The sequence below is a fragment of the Mercurialis annua genome, linkage group LG5 (genome assembly GCF_937616625.2).
Source record: "Mercurialis annua linkage group LG5, ddMerAnnu1.2, whole genome shotgun sequence".
Classification (NCBI taxonomy): Eukaryota; Viridiplantae; Streptophyta; class Magnoliopsida; order Malpighiales; family Euphorbiaceae; genus Mercurialis; species Mercurialis annua.
The window spans coordinates 47,686,520-47,701,643 of NC_065574.1; the positions used below are offsets into that span (position 1 = coordinate 47,686,520).

Below are 15,124 nucleotides of genomic sequence, written 5' to 3' on the forward strand. Positions count from 1 at the left end.
AAATATTGAATTAGTTAATAATTTCATTGTAAAAATATGAAGGGAATAAACTTGAAGATACCTTCTATAACTACTTTATAAAAAATAAATACTATTTTAATTTTTTTAATTGAAGAAGAAAAAAACTCATTGGAATTTGCCCCAGCGTTTATTGAAAAGATTACATATGGAAAATATTGAAATTATCCTTTGCAATAGTATCACATTTTGTTTTTGTAATTTTTGTTGTTGCTAGAACTATATGACATGGTTCAGCAATTACTCCGATTGAATTGAACTCAAGACAACAAAACTTAAACATCCGACTTTCAAAGCTGGATAGATACATAATGTTCGAGCTAGCTATTAGACTATGCCCTTAAAAATAATAACTTAAACACTCTAAATAAAATAGAAAAGTATTGATGAAATATTTTATATTCTTTTTCATAATTCTAATTAATTTTTGTTATTTTTCCCTTTTTCTCTTCCACACAAAACCTTCCATTTTTTCACCTTAAGAAAACCATTACTTGCCCAAAAAGAAGAGGGCCATGTACACAAAAAACAAAAAGAGAAAAATTAACAGCCACACTAATCTAACATTTGAAGTAGACAATTTTACCAAAGTACCCTTCCCTAAGCTACAGTAGTATTAGTAGCACCACCATTACCCATCTGAATTTGACCATTTTTTTCACCATTATTTTGCTGCTTCTTCAAATTTTCATCTTTCAATGCAGATCTCCACTTTACAAAATGACCAAAAAGCACCTCCATATCCTCCAAAGTCCTCCCTTGCGTCTCCGGCAGACACACAAAGAAGAAAGTCCAAGCAACCGACGCAACGGCGGCGAACAAGAAAAACGCGCCGCCGATAGTTATCCCTTTATACAACGAAATAAAAGTAGTCGATATTACCCCGCTCGTCACTCTATTCACCGCCACTCCCATACTCGCACCCTGCGCGCGTAGCCTCAACGGAAAAATCTCTGAGCTGTAAACCCACGTGATGGGCCCCATACCAATTGAAAAAAACGCCACGTAGGCTAACACCATGGCTATACATAACGCCACGGCCCACTTAATCTTCTCATCTGAATGGTCAATAATAGTCAACGAAAATCCAAGGGTTGCTAATGAAACAATCATCCCGCCTACACTACTCAAAAGCAACGGCCGCCGTCCGATCCGATCGAGTAAAAATGTGGCCACTAAGATGAAGATAGTCTTAACAAATCCAACGGCTACAGTCGCGAGTAACTGGTCATTATCTGAGGTGATCCCAGCCTTTTCGAAAATACGTGGACTGTATAAAACGACGGCGTCTATACCCGACGCTTGTTGAAAAAAATGAATACCAATCGCACAGATTAAGATGTGACGAACGGACGGTGTAGGATGAATGAGTAACTCTCTCCATACACCTTCACCGTGCGATCCTTTTTGGACTTGAACTATGTCGTCGTTGCAATCTTGTGGAATTCCGGCGGCTTGTTTGATCTCGGAGAGTCTGGCTTGGGATTCCTCCGGTGAGTCGGAGGTTTTGTCGAGGACTTTCTTTGCGTCGCCGAGCCTGCCTTGTAGGACTAGCCACCGTGGGGATTCCGGCATAGCGAGGACGATGACGGCGAGGATTACTGACGGAATTGCACCGACTCCGAGCATGAATCTCCATCCTAAGTGTCGTGGGAGCTTGGAGAATCCGTAGTTTGATACGTATCCTAGTAATATTCCCGCGTTAATAAACACCTGCAATTAGACAATTTTCTTTTAATTATTACTCCATATTGGTTTAACTATAAATTTTTTATAATAAATATTCTTGAAAGATATACAAAATTAAAATAGTAATGAAGATGTTATATATTTGATTTTAAAAAAACAATTATTAGACATATTACTAAAATTACTAATTATAGAGTAAATTACTTATTTTGATAAAATTACTCTTTTTCAATTAAGAATATTAATAAGAATATAAATTAAAATAATTATAATTTTATCAAATTGAAATAATTTATTTCTACTCGATTTCTTTTATAAGAGTAAATTGAATTTCAAATACTTAAATATAAATTTATATTTTTATTACTGTATTATATTTGTGGGACTTAAATTAATATTTTGAATTTTGATATAAGTGGTGTTTGTTTTTTACAAAATCGGAAAAAATAAACGTTTTGCTACTAAACACTAGTACTGTTTTAATTAAATGAGATAAATCGGATAAAAATTACTATATGACAAACACATTTTATTTTATGAGTTAAATTTTTCGTATGTCATTCAACAAAAATATTGCTCAACACATATGTCACTTGAACTGCTATAAATTATTACCAAAATTCTATAAACTTTAGTAGAAATTAGAATTGCACAAATATTTAATTATTGTGAACTAAGTAATAATCTTTAATTTTTGTGAAATACTTAATTAATCTTATGAACTTTATTTAGAAATGAATCATTAATTAATGAATTTAAGAAAAAGCCATAAGCAAATATCTACGTACTTCAGGGAATGAGGTGAGGAAACCACGAGAAGAAGCCGGAGACACTTCTGCAGTATAAACCGGAGCTATCATAAGAGCGTAGCCGACGCCAACTCCGGCGACGAAACGGCCAACCATCAGAAAAGCATAGCTTGTAGCAAATCCCATCAGAAGTGCTCCGACAAAGAAAATAGCTCCCGCCACCACTATGGTATACCGACGGCCAATCCAGTCAGAGGTCCGGCCAGCTGCGGCGGAGCCAACTAGTGAGTAAATGTTGAGTGTTCCCACCAACACTGCTATTCTGAAATCAGAGAGTTTGAATTCTTCTTGTATGTACTTTGCAGCTCCACTCATTACCCCAATATCTACCGAACCAAACCAAACCGAAAAAAATTAATTTAGACTAAAAAAACGCGAAAACTTCTCCGGTCTTACATTTCGGAAACAAAAAAGCAAACATTTTAAAAATAATATGAAACTCTTTGATTTTTTGGAAACGAAAATACTTCCGAAACTCTATATTTATAAAAGGGTACGATTTCAGAGTTTTTTCATTTCGCCCGTTTCCGTAAAAATGTATAATAATGAAAAAAAGAGAAAAGAAAAGGAAGCTTACCATAGCCAAGTAAGATAGAAGTCATGGAAGCCAAGATAGCACAAGCAAGAGCAAATCTATTTTTTTTAGGTTTTTTAGGAGGATCAAAATCTGCAATTGTTTTATTATTATTATTATTATTATTATTAGCTACTACAGAAGCAGCAGCAGCAGCATGTTGTTGATGATCTGGTTCTAAATTAGCAGCCATAGTGTTGATTAAAAAATAATTAAGAAGAAGAAATTTATGAAGCAGTGTTTGTGGATAAAATCAAGCAGCCATAACTTGAGGATGCAACTGTAAATGAAACTTGGTCTTGCTTAAATAGACCATTAAAGAGTTGCTGTCATGATCTTCCAATTGTAACTAATTATTTTTTATTATTTTTTTATGAAAAGTTTGACTTCATTTCCTGAATTTAGGATATTACCTGATCACTTGTTGATCCGTTTCATATGCATGGTTTTTTTTGGTTTATATCAATTATTAGAAAGATTACATGTTGTATATATAAAATATTATATAAATTATATACTAATTTGTTATGAGCTATACTTCATATGGTAGAAATGTTGGACATAAAAATGCTAGGGTAAGTTTAATTCTTTACACAAATGCTTCTCCTTTTTAATTATCAAAAAATAATAATATTAATTTTTAGATAGATTTGTAGGAGTTCGATCCAAATTGAGCTTGAGCTTAATCATTTAGAATATTATATTTTTGACTTTTTTTATTTATGAACCACAGTTTTAAAATTCACAATTTTAATTTATTTTTTAATTTTAGTTGTGACCATTTGTTTAGATTGGGGAAAAATAAAATTTGAATATACACTCTAGAACCAGTAAATTATAACTTAAATGTATAAGTGCTGAACAACAAATTGCTAGGTCATGAGTTCAAATTCTTTCACAGATACTCATTCTTTTTAATTTTCAAAAAAAAAAATACTCTTTATATTATTTTATGTTTGAAACTTATAATGATAAAAATTAAAAATACAAAATAAATTTCCTTTAGCATTTTTGTAGATAAATGTACCATTGAATTGGATAAAAATAGCTATAATTAAAAAGTAAAACTATAAAATATGTTAAAATTCGTTTTTTTGAAAGGTTTAGTTAGAAATTTCAGCTGAAAAAAAAAACTTAACATTTTTAAGGCATTAAATTGTTTTATTCATGTCGGTTTTCTGAGTGCATTTTGCATTACAATTTAACTAAAATTTCTTTGTCTAAAACCTAATCGAGCTAAAGAAAATCAAATATCAAAATCCCATTTTTTTAGTTCAATTCAATTATTTGATCAGGTTTGGTTTTTGCAAACCCTAATGATTTGTTCTTTTTTATATCTTAACAAAGTTTATTAATATAGCATTAAGATACAATTAGTTCATGTGGGTATGAGCTGTTTTTGTGGAATATTTATATATTAGACAAGTCAATGCTTCAAGTCCAACAAGTTGTTAACATTTTTATCTAATCTTATGGTATTTTAATCATTTTTAACTCTAAAGATCTCATTACGAAATATTTGTAATTTGTTCACCAACTAATAATTAAACCCTTTATCCATTGATTGTATCTTAATTTGTTTAAACTGAAATAACTTATTTGTCAGGGTAACAAATAATATATTGTGATGAAATTTTGTTATTTATTGTGAAATAAATTCACATATATAAACTTTATAATTTAGAAAGATAATAAAAACTTTATCGTAGAGACTGATGAATACCTTGTTTCAATAAAAAAATTCAATCAATAATATGAAGAACGATTGATGGGTTCGGTTTTAATTTGGTTTAATTTATGACAGTAACGAAAAGATATCAAAACAACTAGGGGTGAGCACGGTTCGGTTCGGTTTTCTAAAATCCGATACCAAACCAAACCACCCCTAATAAACGAAAACTAAATATTCCATATTCGGTTGGCGGTTAATTCGGTTCGTTTAATCGAATTGTCGGTTTAATGTGGTTTGGTTCGGTCGGTTCACCAAACAAAATAAAATACAATAAAAAATTAAAAATAAAATCCAAAAAATCTATTAATACTAGGGGTGGGCATGGACCGGTTAACCGGTCCATGAGGGTAATTTGTAAACCGGTCCATTGTAATACGGTTTTTAAAATTAAAAACCTAAACCTAAAATTTTAAACGGTTAACCGGTAAATTGGTTAACCATAAAAAACGGTTCGGTTTTTTCGGTTTTGCGGTTTTTAACTATATAACCATTAGAAAAATTAAAGACAAAAAAAGATATATTTTTAATTCTATTTGATTTTTTAGCAAACAAAAAAAACTATAGAAATTCAAATTATATTAAAAAAATATAAATCTAAACTATCTTATAAATAGTTAAATCAATGCAAATATTTAAAACTATTATTATTTACAAATAATTTATGAGTAATATTAAAGCTAGGTTTGTATTTTTTGAATTGTTTGTAGTGTTGTTCACGTCCACTTTCTACTATTTATAGACTTAAATATTTCTATTTTTGTTAAATAAATATTTTAATAAGGAAAACAAATTTCTTTTACAATATTTTCATATATAAAATCTCCTAAAATATATAAATATTCCTAAATAAAATATATGTCAATATATTTTTATATTTAGATTTTATTGTGTATATTATAAAATCAATATTATTTTATAGATCATAAAATATATCTTATTAATTATTAAAAATATATGAATATATATATATAAACCGGTTAACCGGTTAACCACGGTTTTTAGAAATCCAAAACCTAAACCTAAACCATTAACCATGAAAACTAAAAATCAAAACCTAAACCTAAACCGTTGGACCGGTTAACCATATTTTCCGGTTCGGTTTTCCGGTTTCGGTTCGGTTAATCGGTTTGACCGGTTTTGTTGCCCACCCCTAATTAATACAAATTCTCATCCTAAGTGCTATAAAATTACAAATTTACAATAGACTCAATTAAAATACACAGTTATAAGTTCTGTGTTAGTTTAGTTGTATGAATATATATACAACTAAACTTTGTATAGTAGCAAAAAAATAGAACCTGTTTGGCTATTTGCAGCCGTTTAATTACAAAAAATAAGGACCAAATATGTGCAAAAAATAATTATAAACAAACAACTACACTAGAGTTGCATTTAGTTAGCAGCCTGTCCTTTCACCTTTGCATCTACAAGCTAGACAAGCCTCAAAAATTTGGTCCAAAAAATAGTGAACAGCTGCAAAACAAAAACAAAAGAAATGTAATAAGTGTTCAATCAAGAAAAGAAAATTGTACTTGAACAAAACATAAGTTTAATTTTCATTAGTTAGGCTCAGAATTCTGAATTTTAAGCCAATGAGTAACTCAATTCTTAACATGCAACAAGAAACTAATGTCGCACAATTAAGAATGTGAGTAATTCTAGACTTAAAGGTGGAAGTTTCATCATAGCCAACAACATAAATGAAAAATTAGCATAAGACAGAGAAATCCATACAATTGCAGTAAATTATACAAGACAGATCTCATCAATGTCAATAGCTAAGTAAGGCTCAGATCTTTAAGTGTATTTCAAGTATTAGAAACCAAAGATCATAAAAAGGTGGCAACAAACAATCAAGTGCCTCTCAGTTTACAATCTAAAGCATTCTAACTTGGATGTGGAAGCATTCATCATAGCCATTTAGCATACTGAAATGAATAACTAGGCTCAGATTTTAAGTTTATATCTAGTATAAAATACCAAATATCATAAAAAGGTGGCAACAAACAATCAAGTGCCTGTCAATTTACAATCTAAAGCACTCTAACTTAGACAGGCAAGCATCATCATAGCCTTTAGCATACTAAAAGTTAGACAGAGAAATCAGGGCCAGTCAAACACAAACTACAAACCAACAAGGATCTCTACAATGTCTTAGCCTATGCTAACATTTCAGTAATACCAGAACATAAACACAGATCAAGTAAAAGACATCAGATTAGGAGCAAGATACTTCCACCAGATTAGGCAATCAAACCAGCAAATAATCATCAAGTAAATGAAAAAAGAATAAACAGTTTTAGTCAATTAGACAAACTGTTAATCATTTGCTGGATCTTGAAACCCTGAAAAAAAAAACAAAAAACAGTTAGCAAAATTACCAATTAACAAAATTAAAATTAAAAATAAAACAAACACAGAATTTTTTACCTTCTTCTAACTCTTCTAACTCCTCCAAAGTCTGCTCCACAGAAACAGGCTTTGATGGGTCTCTAAGCCAATCTTGAGTGCAAATCAAGGCCTCCACAATCTTAGGAGTTAGACAACTCCTAAAGTCATCAAGAACTCTTCCACCAGTGCTAAAAGCAGACTCTGAAGCAACTGTGGAGACTGGTAAAGCTAATATATCACGGGCCATTCTTGAGAGAACAGGGAACCTCTGAGAATTGAACTTCCACCAACTCAGAATATCAAATTTTCCATCATTAGGAACTACTGCCTCACTTAAGTAGATATCTAGCTCAGATTTTCTACTTCTACACATACCACCAGTCTCCATCATTTGCTGCAAGAACCTTTCTTTTAACACAGAATTGGCTTGAGAGGATTGGCCTAGAGTTTCAGCAGAAGAGCTACTATGAACAGAAGCAGCCAACTCTTTCTTATACTGAACACCATAATCATCAAACAACTCACCCAAGTCTTGTAACAAACAATCAAACAAGTATTTGCCACTATGGGTTCCATACATTTGTTTAAGGGTATACTCCATAAACATTATCCTATCCATAGGATCCAAGATATTAGCAAAAAAAAATCAGTTTGTTCATCACCAATGGATCACCCCAATATTTGTCAAATTTAGCTTTCATTTTAGCACCCATCAATCTCACAGACACATCACTAGAACTAATCCAGTCTTGCAGAATTGTAGACAAATCAGAAATTTCATTGAAGTGGTTGTTAGCAGTCACATAAAGAGAACCAGAAATTCTCAAAGTCATTTTATAGAAGCATTCTAACATACGACATAATTCCCTAACATTTTCCCAATCATTCAAATCAGGCACATTGTCACCCAAATCCTTTTTAAAACTAGACTCAACTTCCTCATACTCCTCAAAGACTTTCTGATACAACAAAGTATGTTGAATTCCATCTAGTAGGAACGTCTAGACACAAAGAACGCTTGCAATCAATTTATGTGGACACTTTGCATTCCTTAAATTTACTCAACCTAAGAGGTGAGTTTTTAATGTATCTAACTGCCCCCCTAACCTTTTCAAAGGAAACACCAGACTCCTTTAGTCCATCAGAAACAACAAGATTAAGAATGTGAGCAATACACCTCATGTGTGCATACTTGCATCTTGCAGGTGTAGTACCCCAAGTAAGCATTTTTTTCATAAAAAAAGTCATGGCAGCAGTGTTATTCTCAGCATTATCTAGGGTCACAGAAAATATACTTTTAAGCCCCCACTTTTGCAAACATGTTTCTATTGCCTTAGACATATACTCACCCTTATGCTTAGAACAAGGGACAAAATTTATTATCTTTTTGTTAAGCTTCCAGTCATTATCAATGTAATGGGCAGTGATGCACATGTAATTCAATCTTTGATTCGAAGTCCATGAATCACTAGTTAGACTGACTCTTTGTATACTAGTTTTGAAAATCTTTTTCAATTTCAGTTTCTCCTCAACAAACATAGCATAACAGTCTCTATTCACAGTGAATCTAGAAGGGATTTTAAACATTGGACAAGCAGAACTCATTAACTTCCTAAACCCCTGTTTCTCAACAAATTTAAAAGGCAATTCATCAACAACTATCATATAAGCAAGAGCCTGCCTAACTACATCTTGATCAAATGTCCATGCAGCAACATTAAACATATCATTACCACCACCAACATTTGAAACAGGTTGAAAAGAGAGAAGGGCTTGCCTGGTTTCAATAGAGTGAGGGTGTTTAGTGCATTTGACCAAATGACTCCTCAAGGTGGATGTGCCATTTTTTTGGCATTGCATTTGTATATACGGGCACTGTAGGCACATTTTGCTTGCATTATGACCCCTTTGGCATCTTTGATGGATTCAAAATGATCCCACACTACTGATCTCTGCACATATTCCTTTCTTTTTTTGGGATTTGCTTCCACATTTTCATTTTTTCCAGCAACAGAAGGGTCAGGTGCATCATCCACCACTTGAGCATTTTGCCCATCAGGAACAGAGGTCGATATAGCTTCCACACCAGCTGCTTCTTGGCCAATTTCAGGCTCAAGTTGGCTAGCTATTTCAATTAACTGCTCCATCTGTAAAATGAAATCCATAAAGGATCATCAGAAGTGCAACAATTACCAAACAGTTTCAATATCAAACACAAGTTACAACATTTGCAGAACCAGAAAAACAATGAAATAAAAATAGCCTCAACAACTCAACAAGAGACATATTACCTTTTTCAATGATCAAACAAAGCTTCCACCGAAGTTTTTTCCAATAACCTTCGATTTATTGTTCATGAAAGAAAAAAACAAACACAATACGTTTCATTAGCAAACAGAGAAAATCTGTTTAAATACCCAAAGCAGATTAGACTCGGTTATACCTCAAATTAATCGAGTCTTTTTGTTAAGAAATACCAGATCAGCAACCAAAAACACCAAAACAGAAACAAAAAGTTAGATCCAGTATATTAAAGAAAAGTTTAACAAAATATAAATAAAATAACTTTAAATCGAGCCAAATTACCTTAGGGTTCAAGTATTTCTTCACAAAACTTATCGATTCACACTCTTAGAACCAGAAATATAACATGTAAAAGAAAAGAGTGCTTCGTTAGAACGTGTAAGAGAAATTGCTGGTTCTTCGTTAGAATGATCGAAGATGTGTTAAATCCATTACCAGTAGATGAATTTGTAACAGAGAGGAGACTGAGAGAGTGAGACTAGTGTTTTAATTCATTATCGAGGTGATAATAGAAGCAGATTAGGGTTTGTACATGAGAGAAACCAGAAAGAGTTGAGAGAGAGGGTGAGTTTGAGAGAGAAAATTTGAGAGTGAAATGAGGCTGCTGCAGCGAGTGAATGGGGGGTTAGGTGTTTAGGGTTTCGTTTTTAGGTCAGGAAATTTCCAAAATCACCCCTCCCCTTTATATCATAAAACGGCGTCGCATTGTTCCTCAGTTTTCGGTTCGATTCGGTTAATCGAGCCCTAAAACCAAACCAGAACCAAAAACCGAGATTTTCAAAAAATCTAAACCAAACCAATCCATATACTCCATATTAACCACTCCATATTTAAATTCGGTCTGGATCGGTTCGGTTCATCGGTCTGGTTCGGTTTTTGCTCCCCCCTAAAAACAACTGTTAATTCACATTGAATTTTTGAACTGAAAAATAAAGGCAAAATTGTTCTTATTATTAAAAAAATTACTTATCAGAAGTCCTAATCGTACGTATAAATACGAAAAACAATGAAATTCTAATCCAAAATTAAAAGGAAATTTCAGACAAAAATAATTAAAAACAAACAGAACTAATTAAAAATAGGCTTAATCATCCAAAAATACCTCAACTTTTCAATTTTTTAGTTTATAGTCACAACTTTCAAAATCTTCAATTTTATCAATTTTATCTTTTTTAGTTGCAATTATAATTATTTATTCAAATTAAAATGGAAAAAAAGTTTAAATATTCTCTTCTTATTACTTTATATTATTTTAATTTATCTTTTTATCATAAAAATTCCAAATATGAAATAATATGAATTGCGTATATTGAATTGTTTTCACTCAAATTTGAATAAATGACTATAATTAAAACTGACATATAAAAAATAGGCTAAATTTAATTAAAAGTTGTGGCTATAAACAAAAAAATTTAAAAGTTGGGATATTTTTGATGGTTAAGCTTAAAAATATAAATTACACTTTGGGAAGTCTAAATGATCAAATTTGACTCAAAAATGACCAAGAGCAAAGTTCACATGTATCGATAATTGGCATATTTATTTTAAAAGATCTATCGATCAAAAAACCACTCATCTTTAAGCTCTTTTTTAATTTCAGCCTAATGTTGCAATCTCGTCAATTGCATACTCAAATCCACACCTTTAGACTTCAATTCCACCTTCAAATACTAAATTGATATATTTTTCATCCGAAAAAAGTTCAGATAAATCATTCATTTTTACTTCTTTAAGTAGAAAAGAGTTCAAATAAGAACTTTTAAGGATTTTTATAAAAAATTTCTGAGTGAAAAATAGTCCAATTTGATTTTAATGGTAGAATTTAAATCCAAAAATGTGAATTTGGGTACAATTGATAAAATTATAATGTCATGGCGCAATTGAAAAGAGCTAAAAAAATGGATGGTTTTTTGGTCATTAGGCCATGTTAATATCAGCTAAAATCCCCCTTAAAATGCATACCTTAAATTTGGACGGACACAAACCCATGCAACAGTTATGCCACGTTATTTTTATAACAAACTAATGAACATTTACGATAGAGAATATTTAATTATTATTTATTTTTTTAGCATTAAATATTAGCACATGGTTAACGCTTCTTTGATTTGTTATATGAGTAATGTGACACAATCGTTGTTTTGTATAATTATCCTAAATATAAAACTGTCACTATTCAAATTTTCGATTTACTTAGAAAATTGTCGATATAAATAGATTTGTTTTATTGGAATAGAGTTGAAATCGAAAATTTGAGTGAGTGGTAAAATTAAAATCAGTTCAGGCATCAGTTCATGATTGGTTATAACGTCAGCTTCAGTACTATAGCTTGCAGTTTCAATAACATCACTTAATTTAATAGTCAAATTTGTGACCCCCAATTTTCATTTCTAATCCTGCCCGTAAATATCATAGATTTCAGAAGGCTAAATTTATCTCAAAATCTTGGAAACATTAGACAAATAAATGTTGGTTTTTTTACAAATATGCTAATCTTTTCATCAATGCTAATTTGTGCTTTACATTCTAGAGCTAATAACAGTAAAATATTATACGTGAATGATCCATGCCTTACACTTGCCATCAGGGACGAAGTCAGAATTTATTTTTGGAGGGGTGAAAAAAGAAAATTTAGATAATTAGAGAGGCATAAAAATTTAAAGAAAAATTTAAAGGGTAAAAAAAATAAAAACAAAATTTTTCAAGGATGAAAAAATAAAAAGTAAAAATTTAGGGGGGCAAATGCCACTACAAACCCCCCCTTGTCTCCGTCCATGCTTGCCATCTTTAATTTTTTTTTCATAGATCAACAATTTTTTTTCCTTTTCACTCTTTCGATTTTCTTATTTCTTTCATTAATGGCTATAGTTAACCTTTTCATCATGTTGTCAATTTTTCAGCTCTTTTTTTTTGTTCTTCTTGATTCTCTATTTATTTAATTTTTCATTCTTTTTAATTTCTCTCCCAAAATCAAACTCTCATCTTATTTTTTATTCTTTTTAATCCTCTTTCTATTTTCTCATTTCTTCCATTAATGTATATGATGCACTTTGCTGAGTTGTAAGCAATTTTTAACCAATGAATGAGTGACATCAGCACCGTGTATGAATTTGAAAAAAAAATAAAAATTGATACAGTCGACCCTCTAATAGTTAATATTCTATAAATTAATAATTCTAATAATTAATAGAAAATTGAAAGAACCAACTTCATTCCACGTCGGATAATTAATAATTCTATTATTTTTGATAATTAATAAAATTTAAAATATATTCTATATGAATATTAATTATTAGAGAGATTTTTTTAAAAAAATATATAATAATTGATAATTTATTTGAAGCAATACTAACCTTAATTCATAAAGTGGAAGTTAAAATATCATCAAATTATGACTTTTTTTATTCTTTTGAGAAATTTTAAAAGAAGTTATTAGATAAACAAATTAAAGTAAGTAAAGTATCTCTAGTATAAAAAATATTAAAAATTATTTTACTTTATGAATACAACTTCTTAATAATTATTATTTAGTTTGATATCAATTAATATTTCTTAAATTGAATATAAATTTTTTTTTTTTAAATTGAGCGGTTGTAAAGTGTATTTAGTTAGTTTTTTTATAATATAATATTAATATTAGGTCTATTAATGTAGATGCTTTAAAATATTTTTTATAATTTTTTTATATAAATTCAATAAATTAATAATTCTAATAATTAATAAATTTATGACCAACCATGTGTATTAATTATCAGAGGGTCGACTGTATATTTTTATGAGAAGTTTTAAGGAACGTGATTAAATTGAGAAAACGTGTAAAGTTAATAAATTTTATGACATTAACTCTATTTTTTATGGCTTTTGATTTAAAATATTATTGATAATTAATATAAATTAAATAAAAAATTTATTATTTTTGATTTTTTTTTTCAAAAAGAACGTGTTTTTGTACTATAATAACATTAACGTTTAATTAGAATATAAGCTAAAAATGAAGAATTATTTTATAAAATTCCAAATAAAAAGAGGTCAATCTAAATCTTTGGGGTAGAGTTGAAAAATAAAATTCAAAAAAGGGTACAAATAATTTTTTTTCCCTACATCAAAGTATAAATTAAAAAAAAAATTAACGTGGGTGGTGATTAAATAACTAGACATATTTTTAACACCCTTGTCAAAAATATTTTTATTATTAAAAATAGGCTAATCCCCTTAAAAAAATCCCACCTTTTAGCCTCAATTCAATTGTACCCTCACGTTGCAAAACCACCAAATATATGCAAATTACGACCTTTCACTTTCAATTGCACCCTCAAGCATCAAATTGACTCCTTTTCACTTGAAAATTGTTCAAATCAATACTTCATATTTTAGCATATATTCTAACTAGGGCTTAATGTTATAGTTAAAACAAAAATAAAATTATTCTTTCAAAAATTAAAATACTTAATAATAATTTTTTAATTAATATAAATAAATATATTTATTTTATAAAATTTAATATCCACAACCACGCCACCCCGACTCTATAAGATTAATTGACGACATTCTAATATTTAAATGATTTTGTCGCTACTATTCGACCCGCTAAAAAATTCCGATCCAATAATTTTTAAAAAATTAAATAATAATTTTAAATATAAATTTTTTTATTTATTTCTAATTTAAAAATTTAAAACCCGTTCGTCTTTTCTCGATACAAACCCGTCGTTTTCATCAAAAAATTAAATACATAATTAATTTTTAATCTCAAAAATCTAAATATATATTTTTAATTTTTTAATTTTTTTAATCGTATCCGTTGAACAGACCCACGCTGATGGGTCTGTTCAAAGAGTGGGTCTGCTCTCTGTTGAGGAGACCCACCGGCGTGGGTCTGTTCTCTGTTAAAAACAGACCCACGCCGGTGGGTCTGCTCTCCGGTGAACAGACCCACCAATAATTTAAAAAAAGTTATTTTAAATTAATTATTTATTTATTAATATATATATAATTAATTTATATATTAAAAATTATTATTAATTTTTAAAAATTTAAGAAAAATGGTTTTTTGATTTAATTATAAGTATGAGGATCATTTAGTATTTTTATAAAAATTTGAAGTATTGGAAAAAAGGTCAATTTGATGCTTAAGGGTGTAATTGAAATCCAAAGGTGTGGATTTTAATATTTGAGGGTGCAATTGAAATTGAAAGGTCGTAATTTGGGTATATTTGGTGGTTTTACAACGTGAGGGTACAATTAAATTGGTGCTAACAGGTGGGGGGTTTTTAAGGGGATTAGCCTTAAAAATATAATAAATAAATATAATATATTTTAATACATTAAATATTTTTCTTAACAGAAGGAGAAACACCACAAGTTAAAATGGTACTTGATATTAATACTCGATTTCGAGAATTTCTTGCTCGACATAGATATATCAAAGACAAAAATACAAACGTTACACTTCTTAATTGATGGAAATCGAATTCCCAGAATAAGTACTATAAACCGAGTCGTACGGCATCCACCCACCCGAGTGAATCGAAAGACTCGCCCAAGACGAAAACCCAAAGATAACAACACCCGAGTCCTAGAGAGTTCACCGTGACTAAGGACTGCTTA

At 30.1% G+C, this 15,124-nt stretch overlaps 1 protein-coding gene across 1 annotated transcript; it reads right to left on the reverse strand.

The window, feature by feature from the left end:
• Nucleotides 1-401: 401 nt before the first annotated feature.
• Nucleotides 402-3,378, reverse strand: LOC126680773 (polyol transporter 5-like). Its single transcript, XM_050375956.2, has 3 exons — nt 3,094-3,378; nt 2,496-2,842; nt 402-1,731 (listed from the first exon to the last, which is right to left on the reverse strand). Exons 1-3 carry the CDS (start codon nt 3,281-3,283, stop codon nt 619-621), a joined length of 1,650 nt encoding a protein of 549 aa, XP_050231913.1. The 5' UTR covers nt 3,284-3,378; the 3' UTR covers nt 402-618.
• Nucleotides 3,379-15,124: the final 11,746 nt, after the last annotated feature.